Raw genomic sequence first — 15,731 nt, 5'->3', positions numbered from 1 at the left:
AAGCACAAGCTAGAATCAAGATTGCTGGAAGAAATATCAATAACCTCAGATATGCAGATGACACCACCCTTATGGCAGAAAGTGAAGAGGAACTCAAAAGCCTCTTGATGAAAGTGAAAGTGGAGAGTGAAAAAGTTGACTTAAAGCTCGACATTCAGAAAACGAAGCTCATGGCATCCGGTCCCATCACTTCATGGGAAATAGATGGGGAAACAGTGGAAACAGTGTCAGACTTTATTTTTTGGGGCCCCAAAATCAGTGCAGATGGTGACTGTAGCCATGAAATTAAAAGACGCTTTCTCCTTGGAAGGAAAGGTATGACCAACCTAGATAGCATATTCAAAAGCAGAGACATTACTTTGCCAACAAAGGTCTGTCTAGTCAAGGCTGTGGTTTTTCCTGTGGTCATGTATGGATGTGAGAATTGGACTGTGAAGAAGGCTGAGCGAAGAAGAATAGATGCTTTTGAACTGTGGTGTTGGAGAAGACTCTTGAGAGTCCCTTGGACTGCAAGGAGATCCAACCAGTCCATTCTGAAGGAGATCAGTGCTAGATGTTCCTTGGAAGGACTGATGCTAAAGCTGAAACTCCAGTACTTTGGCCATCTCATGCGAAGAGTTGACTCTTTGGAAAGGACTCTGATGCTGGGAGGGATTGGGGGCCAGAGGAGAAGGGGACAACAGAGGATGAGATAGCTGGATGGCATCACTGACTCGATGGACGTGAGTCTGAGTGAACTCCGGGAGTTGGTGATGGACAGGGAGGCCTGGCGTGCTGTGATTCCTGGGGTCGCAGAGAGTCGGACACGACTGAGCGACTGAACTGAACTGAGTATGTTTCTAAAGCTGGTGTGTCCTTTTGGAGGCTGAATTTCTCTTAGTTTTTACTTTATATTGATACATCTCAAGGCTGTGTCACTGCTCTCTCTCCTGGGAGTGTTTCTTTTATCAATATAAAATATCTCCCTTTATCTGAATATTTTCTACCTTAGGTTCTTTTATCTGCTGTTAATCATTAGCAGACCAACTTTATTTTGGTTATCTGCATAGCACATGTTATAGTCCTTTTATTTTCAAGCTTGCCGTATATTTTGTTTAATGTATGTCTTTTGTGCATATTATCTATCTGGATATTTTTCTCCCTGGGTCTATCTCTCTTTTAATTGAGACTTAATCATTGATACTTTGGTTACTTAGGCTTGGTGCGGTCATCTTATTTGGTGTTTTCTATTTATCATTTTATCATAATGGGATTTTTCCCCTCTGTTGGGTTTTGAAGTTACACACTGTTTCTGTCCTTGTGGTAGTTGCCCTAATGATTTAACTGGATGTTCTTTATATTTCTTGCACAGAGTCTAGTTACTCACTGTTCATCTCCCCACCCAGTATCCCCTGGAACTTATTTTTCCTTTTGTAGTTTCACAGTATTTCTCTCTTACTGCATCCAGCATTGTCGTTCTCAATCTGATCCTTCAGTTTAGTGTACTTTTTGCTACAGGTAGGCTTTCCCTGTGGAGAAGGCAGTGGCACCCCACTCCAGTACTCTTGCCTGGAAATTTCCATGGACGGAGGAACCTGGTAGGCTGCAGTCCATGGGATCACTGAGAGTCGGACACGACTGAGTGACTTCACTTTTACTTTTCACTTTAATGCATTGGAGAAGGAAATGGCAACCCACTCCAGTGTTCTTGCCTGGAGAATCCCAGGGACGGCAGAGCCTGGCGGGCTGCCGCCTATGGGGTCGCACAGAGTCGGACACGACTGAAGCTACTTAGCGGCGGCAGCAGCAGCAGGCTTTCCCTGACACCTGCCTCCCAGCACAGCTGCCCATCCGAAGGCCTTGTTAGGCATCCTCCAGGACCTGGTCCCCTGAGAGTTCCCTCACCTTGAAGTCTGCTTGTGTATATCTTTTCTTTTAAAATTTCATTATCTTTACTGTGTTGTCATTCAGTGGACATGAATTTGCGCAAACTCTGGGAGATAGTGGAGGATGGAAGAACCTGATGGGCTACAGTCTATGTGGTGGAAAAGAGTCAGACCCGACTTAGCAACTGAACGACAACAAGGCCTGATATAAAGCAGAGATAGCAGTTTTAGGACACCAAGGGGGAGGATTTTTCTGCTTTCTTTATCTTCTATTTAAAACAACGTTACCCACCCCAGTATTCTTGGTCTTCCCTTATGGCTTAGCTGGTAAAGAATCTGCCTGCAATGCGGATTGCAGTGCGGAGACCTGGGTTCGATCTCTGGGGTTGGGAAGATCCCCTGGAGAAGGGGAAGGCTACCCACTCCAGTATTCTGGCCTGGAGAATTCCATGAACTGTATAGTCCATGGGGTCGCAAGGAGTCGGACATGACTGAGTGACTTTAAATGTAAAATGTAATGTAAATAACATTTAGCTGTTACTCATACCAGTTTGGGCTATCTATGGCCTTTTTTTTTTTCTTTCTGAGCTGTTTTGGGAAGATAGGCAGACATTTTGCCTGCAGGCTGAAGACAGATCTATAGGTCAGTATTTCAAAATAAGATTGTTTCTCCACTTTTTTTTTTTAACTTCCCCTGAGCACTTAGTATTCTCAAGGAGTAATAGAAAAACAACAAGCCAGCCTAATGTCTAGATAGAGGTTTCTCAGAGGCTCTCTGCAACAATATGTGTACCTTACTTGCAGCCAAGCACTCACACAGATAAATATTTAAAAGCAACAGATGCAGGTTACAATTTATAAAGCTCAAATGGAGATTATGAAATGGAGGACTTGAGGGAAAAGAAAAAAACAAACAAACAAATCAGCTGAGGCAAATAGGAAGCAAAGAGTTGACCAGGGGGATGAGAGCAAGGACATTCTGGGGACCAGGTTCAAGGTCATAGCAGAGCAACAAGCAGGAGAGGGTAGACGGGTTCTGAAAGGCTCAACAGGCAGATGATGACCTGATTTAAACACTACCCTCTGTTATATTTCACCATTGAGTTGTAGGCTCTAGGTCAGAAATACATTAAAAAAGAAAAAAATGTAAGTCAGTAAGTGTTAGTCGCCCAGTCGTACCCGACTCTTTGCGACCCCATGGACTGCAGCCCACCAGGCTCTTCTGTCCATGAGATTTTCCAGGCAAGGATACTGGAGTGGGTTGCCATTTCCTTCTCCAGGGTATCATCCAGACCCAGGGATCAAACTCGGATCTCCTGCACTGCAGGCAGATTCTTTACCGACTGAGCTAATAGGCCTTTTCTATCCCTGTTGTTTCCAGAAGCTTTTTAAAGTAAGGAATGATGCGGAACTCAGAGGTGTAATGCTTAATGTCTCTTGAATTGTCCACTGTTGAATTTTGTTCAACTTGGAGTTTGTACTTAAATGATAAAGAATCATTCTTTTCTTGTGCCTGTAGAACAGGCTTTGGTATTAAAACTGTTTACCTCAGATTGGGATTTGAACCCATGTGGCTGGGACTCAAACCCAGTCAAAACCCACGGTACCTGGTTTCAGGACCAAATGAAGCTCGGGTTCTTAATGTCTCATTGCAGAAAAATTCGGTGAGAGACAAAGTGATAGGTAAGAAGTGGATTTATTTGGATACAGAGAGGAGCACAGTCCACAGAGTATGGGCCATGGCAGAGGACGAGTGTGGCTGAAAAGGGGCGTGGTTAGTTTTTATAGGCTGGGTAATTTCATTTGCTAATGAGTGGGAGGATTATTCCACCTGTTTTAGGGAAGGGGCGGAGATTTCCAGGATTTGGGCCACCACCTTTGAACAGTGCCTTGGAACTATCTTGGCACTTCTGGGTGTGTCACTTCACCTGCTGACTGAGGATCAAGGTCTAGTCTTGTCCACCAGCTTGGTCCCACTGGATTCTAATCAGTCAGTGTTGTGTCCTTGGGCTATGTCATTCTTTCAAAAGTTGTGCCCTGCCCTTTTCCCTCCAGTTCAGTATCACAGTTAGTTACATCTGCTTTGGAGTCATTTATGAGAAAGAGCTGTTGCATAAAAAAGAAACCACCTGGGCCTGCAGTGCTTCTGCTTTTGGAATTAAAAGTTGCCTTTTGAATACATTTCTTCCCTTAGACTTCTGTGAATGTTAAACTGCTGCTTAATATGATGTCAAGAAATATTTTGGCGGCATCTACCTGTAAAATGACAGAGCCATTTAATTTTGAGAAAAATGAAAGCAAGCTTCCATCACACGAGTCTTTAAGAAGTCCTGGAGGACATCCTAACCATCCTAATTTCAGGTTGAAAAGCCCAGAGAATGGAAATAAAAAGAACAATTTTTTGCTTTGTGAGCAAACCAAACAGTTTTTGGCTAGCCAGGAAGACAGTTCACTGTCTTCACACCCTAATGGTGTCAATGGAGAAATGGCTGGATCCAAGGAAGACAGGAAGACATTGCCAACAGGTGAGTACAAACTGCAGGTTTAATATTCACTTGATTCTGATGGTTTCTTAGACTTACTGAAAGTATCTGTAACTACACACCAGGGGCCGATTAACAGAATAACCAAATGGCTAACTTACAGTATTTGCACGTAAATATTAATTTAGAAAGGAAAACCAGATGCCAAGTAGCTACTTTGGTTACGTTAATCACAGAAGGATTCATGAGAAAATGTCTATAAATGAACTTCTCTCCCCAAACCTCCACCTCATCCAGAGATACACTAGAGATGAAGAAAGGAAACACTGGCTTTTTATGAATGTTCTAAAGATTGGTCTTAGGCTAGAAATACTGTGCAAATTTTGTGCATATAATAGTTCACAAAGATGTATCTAAGACAGTAATTTGTTTCATTCCTTTAGTCTTAATTCTAAAAATCTACTTTTTAAGGAGGCTGGGGCCTGGTGGAATTTAGCCTCTGTGAATGTATGTAAAGTATGACCTTATAATATGGTGATGTAGTCCTCAGAGTTTGGCCCTTGGGCCTCTGAAAAAGTGAAAGTTGCTCAGTTGTGTCCTACTCTTGGCAACCCCATGAACTGTAGCCCTCCAGGCTCCTCTGTCCAGGAATTCTCCACTCAAGAATAGTGGAACAGGTAGCCATTCCCTTCTCCTGGGGATCTTCCTGACTCAGGGATTGAAACCAAGCCTCTTGCGTTGCAGGCGGATTCTTTACCATCAGAGGCACCAGGCCTCTGGGGTCACAAGTAATTTCCTAATAATATTAAAACATTGTTTGCTCTTCTTCACTGTGCTGAGTTTATGCAGGTGGTGCAGAAGCAAAGGTGGGTAGCCTCTGACACCTCATTAGCTCGTCTTTAGCAGGGGTGCCAGCCTGGGTTAGGGGTCAGTGTTTTTCATTGTCACGCACTTGCATTTAAGACAAAAGCAAGCCAGAAATGTCAGTGTTACTAAGAGTGCCCTTGATAAGGCAGTACAAATTTATTAATAAGTCTTGACTCTTGTGTACAGGTATTTTTAATATTCTGTGTAACAAAATGAGAATTACTCCTAACTTTTGCTGCCTACTGAAGTATGAAAAACATGTGTGCAATTGTTTGAATTGTGGCTGAATGGAAATTTTTTTGGAGTTTTTTTTTTGTAATTTTTCATTTTTTGCTTGAAAAGAATGACAAACTGTGATCATTCAGACTTCGATATCTGGCAGTCATTTTCTCAGAAGTGGGCAGAGTGGGCCTGTCACTTCAAAGGGAACAGCTGACGGTATTTTGTTGCTAATGATAAAATTGGAGAAGGCAATGGCACCCCACTGCAGTCCTCTTGCCTGAAAAATCCCATGGACGGAGGAGCCTGGTGGGCTGCAGTCCATGGGGTCACGAAGAAGTCGGACACGACCGATCGACTTCACTTTCCCTTTTCACTTTCATGCCTTGGAGAAGGAAATGGCAACCCTCTCCAGTGTTCTTGCCTGGAGAATCCCAGGGACAGGGGAGCCTGGTGGGCTGCCGTCTATGGGTCGCACAGAGTCGGACACGACTGACGCGTGCCCTACAATGATAAAATACAATTTGAGGAAATGTGTATCTGCCACTGTGAGCTAGAGAGCTTCCCAGTACTTAGAAGATTTTTCTGCTGAGGTACACAGTGATATTAACACTTAAGATTTTTTATATTGTCTGATGAAATATGTCAACATTTGTAAGATCTGCATAACTCAAGAGTTTCTTAGTCTTTTCCAAAAAACCAATGTGTAGTGTTTTGTAGTCATGCATGGATAAAAATCCATTTAAAGTGCAAGATAAATCAATGGATTCTAATGTAACAGATGAAAAGTTTATTGATATAGCTTTAGATTCCATATTGCAACTAACCCTTAAACTACCACTTAAGTTTTAGTGTGAATTAAAGGAAAATATCCACAGTTATCTGAGAGGGCCATGAAATACTATTCCTGTTTGTAACCGGATACGTGTGTGAGGCCAGATTTTCTTCAGAGACGTCAATTAAAGCAACATATGACAACAGATTGGATTCAAAAGCAGATATGAGAATCCAGCTATCATTGGTGAAGCCAAACATTAAAGAGATGTGAAAAAATGTAAAATAATGCCACTCTTTAAACAATTGTGGTTTTTTCTGCTTTGGAAAATGCAGTTTTTTTCTAAAAAAAATCATGGCAACATGTAATACATTTGATATTTTTAATAAATATTTTTAAATGTTTAGTTTTAATTTCTACTTCTTAGTTTTAATTTCTTTTTTGGGGGGCTGTGCCATGTGGCTTGTAGGACTTACCAGGGATTGAACTCGGGCCCTCAGCAGTGAGAACATGGAGTCCTAACCACTGGGCTGCCAGGGAATTCCTAGTTTTCATTTCTAATAATGCTAAATATTGGTAGATATAAACCATGTAGACAAAAGCTCTTTGAGGTCCTCAGTGATGTATAAGAGGTAAATGAGTCTGCAGTTCAGAAAGCCTGGTAACTGTTTCCATTGTGAATGGAGAGAAGTTCACAGTGAGCAGGGTGCACTGGTAGAGGAAATTGCAGGCAAATCCTTATTTTCCATTAGGAAAAGAAGGATGTTGCTTATTTATAGTATGGCTTTAAGGCTATTATGGTATAGCTCTATTTGAATGTTACCTAATTATGTTATTGTACATTTTCAGGAATAAAGTAATATTTGACTTTTATTCGGCATTATGTTTTATATCCCCAGGTAACGCTGTGTCACCATTAAATGTTGGAAATAATTCACCACCCAAAGAAGTAAATAGTGTAAGTTAATGTGGATTTTCTTCTCTTTGGCATTTCTGGATAAAAGATTCTAAACATGTTTTTGTATTATGTTAGTAAAGAATTACTCAATTTGCAGGTAATATTCAAGGTCATACTGTTTTATTTTTAGCCTAGTATCTTTTAAAAAAATAAACTTTTTCTATTTAGGTAATTACAGATTGACACACAGTTGTAAAAAATAATAGAGATCATTTGTAGCCTTTACCCAGTGCTCCCTATGGTCACACACTACAGAGCTGCAGTGTAATGTTTCAACCAGGATCATGAAACAGTACAGTCAAGATAACACAATATTTCCATCACTCCAAGGATCCCTTCTGCACCTTTTTGAGGTCACATCCACTTCCCTCCTGCCCCCATACCCTCTTCTTAACCCCTGGCAGCTATTAATCTAATCCATATTTCCAAAATGTCATTTCAAGGATGAGATGTCATACAAACAGTATTATACAGTTTGTACCTTTTGGGATTGAATTTTTTTCACTCAGTGTGATTCTCTGAAGATTGACCGCGACTGTTGTTGGTATCAGTAGTGTACTGTTGTTGGTATCAGTAGTGTTTTGCTTTTTATTGCTGAAGCCTATTTAATTCTGCGGCCCACTGAAACACATCTGGAATGTCGCCAGTTTCTGCCTATTGTAACTACTACTACTACTATAAACATTCCTGTGCAGAGTTTTATGTGAACATGAGTTTTTTGTTTTTGCTTTAGAATAAGTGCCCAGGAGTGCAGTTTCTGGGTCATATAGTAGTTGCATATTTAGGTTTTTAAGAAGCTGCCAAAGTGTTCTGCAGAGTGGCTCTACCATTTTACATTCCCATTGAGAATATATAAGTGACCTAGATTCTCTCCATCCAGCATCCTCTCCAGTGTTTGCTAGTGTTAGTATTTTTAGTTTCCCTGTTTTCATGTTTATCTACTGATGGCTCATTGTGATCTTAATTTGTTTGCCTGATGGCTAAGGATAAACATCTTTTCATGTGCTTATTTGCCATCCATGTGTCTTTTTTGGTGAAATGTTCTTCATGTCTTTTGTCCATTTTCTAATTTGAATTGTTTATTTATTCATTTATTTTTTCCTACTGAGTTTTGAAAGCTCTTTATGTATTCCAGATTCTAGTGCTTTGTCAAATATATGATTTCCAAATATTTTCTCCCAGTTCCTGACTTGTCTTTTCATTCTCTTAACAAGGTATTTAGCTGAGCAAAAGTTTTAACTAAATCCTGGCCATTTTTTCATTTTATGGAGTATTTTGGTGTCATGTCCAAGAACTGTTTGCTCGTTTAGCTCCAAAAACTTTGGGATTTTTTTTTCCCCCAAAGAAGTTTATAGTTTTATATTTAAATGTGTGGTCCATTTTGAGTTAATTCCAACTCATGAGACTTAGGTTGAGGGTAAATTTTTTTGGCTAGGGATGTCCAGTTGCTCCAGCACCATTTGTTGAAAATGTTATCTTTCCTCCACTGAATTACTTTTGCCCTTTTGTCACAAGTTAGCTAGACTAATTTGTGTGGGTCTGTTCTGGATTCGCTGTGCTTTTCTGCTGATCTCTGGGTCTTTTCCCTGCATCAGTACCATACAGCACTGGAGCTGTGATAGATAGTCATGAAGTTGGGTACAGTGATTCCTCCCATTTTCTCTTTCATCTTTCAAAATAGTTTTATCCAGTCTTGTTTCTTTTCTTTCCAGTCTACATTTTGGAGTACTCTCATTTGTAACCAGAAAAAAATCTTGCTGGAATTTTGATAGAATTGCATTAAGCCTGTTTATCAATTTGATAAATATTGCCACCTTTGCTGGGTTGGGGCTTCCCTTGTGGCTCAGCTCGTAAAGAATCTGCCTGCAATCTAGACAGCATATTTAAAAGCAGAGACGTTACTTTGCCAACAAAGGTCCGTCTAGTCAAGGCTATGGTTTTTCCAGTAGTCATGTATGGATGTGACATTTGGACTATAAAGAAAGCTGAGCGCTGAAGAATTGAGAGTCCCTTGGACAGCAAGGAGATCCAACCAGTCCATCCTAAAGGAAATCAGTCCTGAATATTCACTGGACGGACTGATGTTGAAGCTGAAACTCCAGTCCTTTGGCCACCTGATGTGAAAAACTGACTCATTTGAAAAGACCCTGATGCTAGGAAAGATTGAAGGTGGGAGGAGAAGGGGACAACAGAGGATGAGATGGTTGGATGGCATGAGTTTGAGTAAACTCCGGGAGTTGGTGATGGACAGGGAAGCCTGGCGTGCTGCAGTCCATGGGGCTGCAAAGAGTCGGACACGACTGAGCAACTGAACTGAACTTGCTGGGTTGAATCTTGTAATTAACACAATCTGTCCTCCAATTCATTGAAATGTTCTTTGATTTCTTTCACTGTGGTTTTCAGTTTATAAGCTGTGTATGTTTTAGATTTACAACTAAGTGGGTTGGTTTAGATTTACAGCTTTAGATTTACAACTAAGTGGGTTGGTTTTTTATTTTTTATTTTTTGAGTAATTATACATTTTATTTCCATGTGTCTTCATTTTCATTGCTAATATGTAAAAATACGGTTGATTTTGCATGTTTATCTCTATCCTGTGACCCTCCAGGAGTCACTTATTCTAGGAATTTTTTTGTAGATTGCTTGGGATTTCCTATATAGATAATTGTATCATCTGCAAATAAAAGACAGTTTTATTTGTTCCTTTTTAAAATATATGCTTTTTATTTCCTTTTCTTGCCTTATTGTGTGAGCTAAAACTCTAGCACTGTGTTACTAGTGATGAGAGTGGATATCTTTGGTTCCAAGCCTACAGGGAAAGCATTGAGTCTTTGCACTGTTGAGAATGTTAGCTATAGGATTTTTGTAGATGATCTTTATCAAGTTGATGAAGTTTTCTCTCTTCCTACTTTGCTGAGAGCTTTCTTTTTTATCATGAATAGGTATTGAATTTTTTAAATGCTTTTTCTTAATTCATTGATACTGTTGTGATTCTTTTCCCCTTTAGCTTGTTAATTTTGTAGAGTACATTGATTTTTTTTAAAAATTTAACTAATCTCATATTTCTGGAATAAACACCACTTGGTCATGATGTATAATTATTTTTTATATATTACTGAATTATATCTAGTGTTGCTTTGAATAAGGATTTTTGTATCCATTTTCATGAGTTTTGTCTAATTTTCTCTTTTTTATTGTCTTTATATAGTTTGAGTGTCAAGATAACACTAGTTTTTTGGGATAGAGATTGTATAGAATCACTAAATTCTTTAAACATTTGGTAGTATCCTCCAATAGTGAAAGCCATTTGGGCTTGAAGATTTCTTTTTTGGGAGTTTTAAAATTATTCATTTTCCTTAATATTATAGGGTTATTCAAATTATCTATTTCATATTATAATTTGTGATTTTTCAGGAATTGGTCACTTTTGCCACATTGTGAAATTTATGTAGAGTTGTTTGAAGTGTTCCGTTATCATCTTTGTATCTTCGTGGTCTGTGGTAATATATACCTATTTCATTCCTGATACTGATGATTTCTGCCTTTGTTTTCTCCATTGTTAGTCTTGCTGGAGATTTATCAATTTTGTTAATCTTTTCAATGAACCAGGTCTTGTTTGATTTTTTTCTCCCAGTTTTATTTTTAATTTCATTGAGTTCTACTTTTATCTTTATTGTTTCCTTCCTTCTGCTTGCTTTGGGCATGTTTTATTCTTATTGTTTAGGTTCTTGAGATGAGAACTTACAGTATTAATTTAAGACTTTCCTCTTTTCTAATGTGTGACTTTAGTGCTATAAATTTCTGTCTTAGTGGTACATGCGTTATGTAGAAGTCTAGTTTCCAAATGTGTGGAGCTTATCTGTTCTCATTCTGTTACTGATCTCTAATGCGAGTCCATTGTAGTCAGAGAACACCATTGTCTGTATGATTTGTGGCCCAGAATGTGCTCAGCTGGACAAGGATGGGAGCTCAGCTCCCTAGTGTCCTTACCCCCTCCCCGTGCCCCCCACCACATCCTCTCTACTTGCATGGGGTGGAGGGGGGACTGGAGATGGGAGGATCTGGAGAGACTCTACGCATTCCTATTGAATGGTGGTGGGAAATCCTGACTGTCCACCAGGCTTCCTCTTAACCACCCCATTGGTAGTGCTGATGGGGTAAGAGGGACACTCATTACTGCCAGGAGAAAGTCCAGGCCCTCCCATGGCCTCTGCAGGGAGACCCCACAGGGATGAAGTGCTGGCTCCTGCTCTGTCGGCCTTCTCCCACATCCCCGGGTGGGAGAGAGGGGCACCTCCCTGTGCCCTGGTGCGGGTGGAGGTCGCACCAGGCTACCTTTGCTGGTGGGAGGGGCACCACAGTTTTTTTCTGCGGTGATTGTCTAGAGCAGTTACTGATTAAGGTTTTCTGTCTTGCTGGGCTGCCCCTTTCTTGGTCTTTTGGCCAAGAAAGAGAGCGAGCAGGCTTTTTGCTGGGGCTTTTATTGTCTGTGCCTTTGGGTGTTTCTGGCTTCTCCAGTACCCCATTTGGGTCCTTCTTTGGGCCCCAGGGTAGCTCGTCTGTCTTCTGCCTTCCTTCAGAGTTGCTGTGTGTTTTTCCATTTAAGCCCAAGGTGTTCAGTTATAATTAATGGTAAGAGTAAGGAAAAGTACATCTGCTTAATCTTCTCAGAAGCAAAATCCCAAATCTGTATTTAACAAAAGAAAACAGAATATTCTTACCAAGTTTTAATACTGCTCTTCTCTTTTCTTCATAGAAGCCTAGCAATCATGTGCCTCCTGCAAAGTCAAAGAAAGTACACAAGTTGGTTGAGAATTCCTTGTCTATAAATAATCCAGCACTCTTCAACTCCTTAGGACCTCCTCTTCGATCGACAACTTGCCATCGCTGCGGTCTGTTCGGTAAACATTGCTCTCAGATGCCTGTTGAATTGGGCTTCCCTGATAGCTCAGTTGGTAAAGAATCTACCTGCAATGCAGGAGTCCCGGGTTTGATTCTCTGGGTCAGGAAGATCCCCTGAAGAAAGAGATGGAAAGAGATACCCACTCCAGTATTCTTAGGCTTCCCTTGTAACTCAGCGGGTAAAGAATCTGCCTGCAATGTGGGAGACCTGGGTTTGATCCCTAGGTTGGGAAGATCCCTTGGAGAAGGGAAAGGCTACCCACTCCAGTATTGCCTGTTGAATTATTCCTTTTCACATTTGAAAAATATTTTTATGTAAAACATAAACAGCTGAGTGTATATACATCACGTGCCCGTTTCTGAACTTCAGCAGCTGCCAGCTTCCTACCCTTCTTGTTTATCCATATCTTCCCACTCTTACTGTTTCTTTGCTTATTTTTATACTTTTTTTTTGAGATATTCAATAAAAATATAATATGCACTGAAGTGCACAAACTCATAGCCCTGTCAAAATGAAGATTTCCATCTCCTCAGAAAGTTCTCTCCTGTCCCTTCTCAGTCATATACCTGCCCCACCTGAGGCAACCACTGTGGTGTTTTGACCATAATTTAATTTTTCCAGGTACAGAGTTTCTCGTAAACGGAATCATGCAGTGTGGACTCTGTGTGTGTGAAGCTTTTTCTGTTTAGAAAATATTCCTGAGTTTAATCCATGTCGTTGCATGTACAGTTAATTTTTTTGTTGGTTGCTGAGTAGCATTTCACTGTGTGATCCCACAGCTTGTGTGTCTGTTCTGTTGAACATTCTGCTTGTGTCCACCTTTTGGCTATTATGAGTAGACTCTCCACATTTTTGGCGTAAATCTTTGTGTGGACATAGGGTCTCATTTCTTTTGGGTGCAGACCTAGGGAGTGGGATTGCTGATAGATATATGCTTCACTTTATAAGAAAAAAAGACCATTTTCCAAAGAGTTGTCCCATTTGGCATTCCCTCTGTTGTTGAGTTCTGATTGCTCCACATCGTTTGTCAACATTTGGTGTTTCCAGTCCTTTTAGTTTTAGCTCTTCTCTTGGGTGCGTATGGTGGTATCTCTCTGTGGTTTTAATTTTCATTTTCCCTCATGATCAGTGATCTCAAGCAGTTTTATTGTGCTAACTGTGTGGATATTTGCTCCTTTTTTTCCTATTTTTCTTTTACAGCGGAGGCATTCGAGGTCAGCCTAATTTTGTGGGTTTTGTTTTGTTTTTTAGATAGCTTGTTTTCCTCTGTCTGGATACCGATAGCATTTTTTCTTTCAACTTCATTTCGGAAACTTCCTGGGTTTTTCTAGGTGTGGCTGTCCCGTTGGTTTTTGTTCTGTGCTTTCTTAACAGCACAAGGTGAACCTGTGAGACTCTGTTTGTGCACTGTCTGATTCCACCACCCCAGACTTTCTGCCCCCTTTGATTGCTCCTTTTCCAGCATGCGTTCTGGGTTCTACTTGAGGAAAGTCAGTGGTGTTTCCAGTCTGTCGTCGTCCTGGTTTTAAACTCCCCTTTTTCTGCAGTTGGAGAGTTTTAAAAGTTCAGCCTTAACCTGGAATCATAAACAGCATGATCCTCTTCACATAGTCTCCTTGATATGATTAATAGAGTGGCATTTGATATGTCTGGTCTTTGAGTCTGTCTTGCTCTTGGTGACGGATATTTGCAATAACACACTGGCCGTGTCACGGGCTGTCTTCTATAGGGTCGCTGAGGTGCTCACAGTGCAAGCAGACGTACTACTGCTCCAACATATGCCAGAGAAGGGACTGGGCAGCCCACAAAATTGTGTGCAAACCTGTCCAGCAAAAGTAAGTGTGAGTTTTAAAAATTTCATTAGAGGATATTTTAAAATGTGGGGTTTTTTTTTTTTTTGGTAGTATAGGATCAAATCAGGTAAACAGGCATAATTATGTAAATGTTACTCCTTTTTACTTTTTTTTACTTAAGTATAACATAGAATGTACAAATGCGAAGTGAACAGCTGTATAATTTTTGATCCTCAGAACTCTCTTTTAGGTAACGTAGGGATTATTCCCATTTTGCAGTTAGGAACACTGAGGCTTGGAGAATGGGACTGTCTCCCTTTCATTAGGCGGCTTTTGGTAAAAGCACACCTGTGCACAGAGCAGACCATAGCAGAGCCAGCCTGGGTGTATTACCTCGTTACTACTGTGATTCTCTCTGGAAGAAGCTGTTCTGCTCTTTGTGGGTTTTGTGGAGAATGTAACATAGCTGTGGCCCCTACCACAATTATGTTACCATTCATTGGTTCTGCGGCATGTGTTTTCTAATTGGCTGCTTTATTTCAGTTTCCACAAACTTGAAGATTATAAATCACCTTTTGAAACAAAGAACATGGAAGTGAAAGATGAGGTATGATATATTTATACTCTTTCTTTGCCCTAAGAGCAAATTTTCAATGATGCCCATTATTTCAAAATAAGAGGACTGAAGCTAAATAAAATACTTATGACTTATTTCTCCATTTCACCAGTGTTCTGTTTTTGTTTTTGTTTTTTTTTTCCTGTTAAATAAATCTGTATACCCTAGTGATCTTTGGGGGTCTACAAGAATTGTTTATGCCCAGCTGTTTTGTTTTTTTTTTCCTAAAAAGGACTTGAGATGCTGTGTCTGGCTGTAGGCGGTGGACTGAGAGTCCTTTCTTTTTTTAGTCCCTGTGTGCAGGGCTCTCTAGCTTTGTGTACTGGATTCTGATAGGACCCTGTTATCTAAAGGAACATTTTTTTCCTTTTAATACCTTTCTTCCATTTAGGTAACTATGTGAAGTAAATCATTTGTAATCTGGAAAGTATTGCTGAATCCAGCTCATATTTTATAGATAAATTGTAGTCTTCTCTAGCTGGTCCTCACTTCTACTTTCAAAAATAAAACACATCCCTATAAAACGTTAACAAGGGAAGACTTAAAACACTGCCTCCTCCGCTTTCCCCTCCCTTCCCTTTTTAAAATAAGTTCAACATCCTTATCACCATCATGGCCTGATTTTTGGGTGGTCCCCATGCTGTGTACTCTGCCTGTGGACACTTTGTTTTAATGACTCTTGAAGATGTGTTATTTCTCTATGCTTTTATTCAAACCTGAGCTGTTGTGACCTTGATTCTAGCAAACACTGGCCATGGTATTTAAAAGGGTGCTTGTAAAGTAACTCACTTATGTGTTGTGTGTTGTTTGTTTGTTTTTTCCCCAAACCAGAGTGACTGTCCTCTCAGAGTTATTAAAGAAAGAGCTATTTGTGCTGATAAAATAATGTTTTCTGATTTGAGAAGCCTGCAACTCAGGAAGACCATGGAAATAAAGGTATTTGCTGTTTAATTTCCACAGACAGAGCTCCAAAGCACTACAGATTTTTTTCCTTGTTTCCCGTGTTTAATTTGAATTTATAAGATAGCTCCAAAATAGTACTGAAGTTGATACAAATTGCAGAAACTAGTTATAACACTTTTTGTATCTTGTTACAAAGCTTTATACGGAGAAGGCCATGGCACCCCACTCCAGTACTCTTGCCTGAAAAATCCATGGACAGAGGAGCCTGGTAGGCTGTAGTCCATGGGGTCGCTGAGGGTCGGACACGACTGAGCGACTTCACTTTCACTTTTCACTTTCCTGCATTGGA

At 40.3% G+C, this 15,731-nt stretch overlaps 1 protein-coding gene across 1 annotated transcript in view; it reads left to right on the top strand.

Annotated features, from left to right (window-relative positions):
• Positions 1 to 15,731, top strand: part of TDRD1 (tudor domain containing 1) — a 64,881-nt gene that overhangs the window by 7,715 nt on the left and 41,435 nt on the right. The window contains exons 3-8 of the mRNA XM_010859590.1: positions 4,060 to 4,390; positions 7,109 to 7,167; positions 11,924 to 12,068; positions 13,800 to 13,905; positions 14,407 to 14,470; positions 15,311 to 15,415. Of these exons, the coding sequence (XP_010857892.1) occupies positions 4,060 to 4,390; positions 7,109 to 7,167; positions 11,924 to 12,068; positions 13,800 to 13,905; positions 14,407 to 14,470; positions 15,311 to 15,415 (810 nt within the window). The remainder of the gene's footprint in view (positions 1 to 4,059; positions 4,391 to 7,108; positions 7,168 to 11,923; positions 12,069 to 13,799; positions 13,906 to 14,406; positions 14,471 to 15,310; positions 15,416 to 15,731) is intronic.

This window comes from Bison bison, unplaced genomic scaffold (assembly GCF_000754665.1).
Source record: "Bison bison bison isolate TAMUID 2011002044 unplaced genomic scaffold, Bison_UMD1.0 scf7180017864456, whole genome shotgun sequence".
Taxonomy (NCBI): domain Eukaryota; kingdom Metazoa; phylum Chordata; class Mammalia; order Artiodactyla; family Bovidae; genus Bison; species Bison bison.
This window is presented reverse-complemented; position numbering and strand designations above follow the sequence as displayed.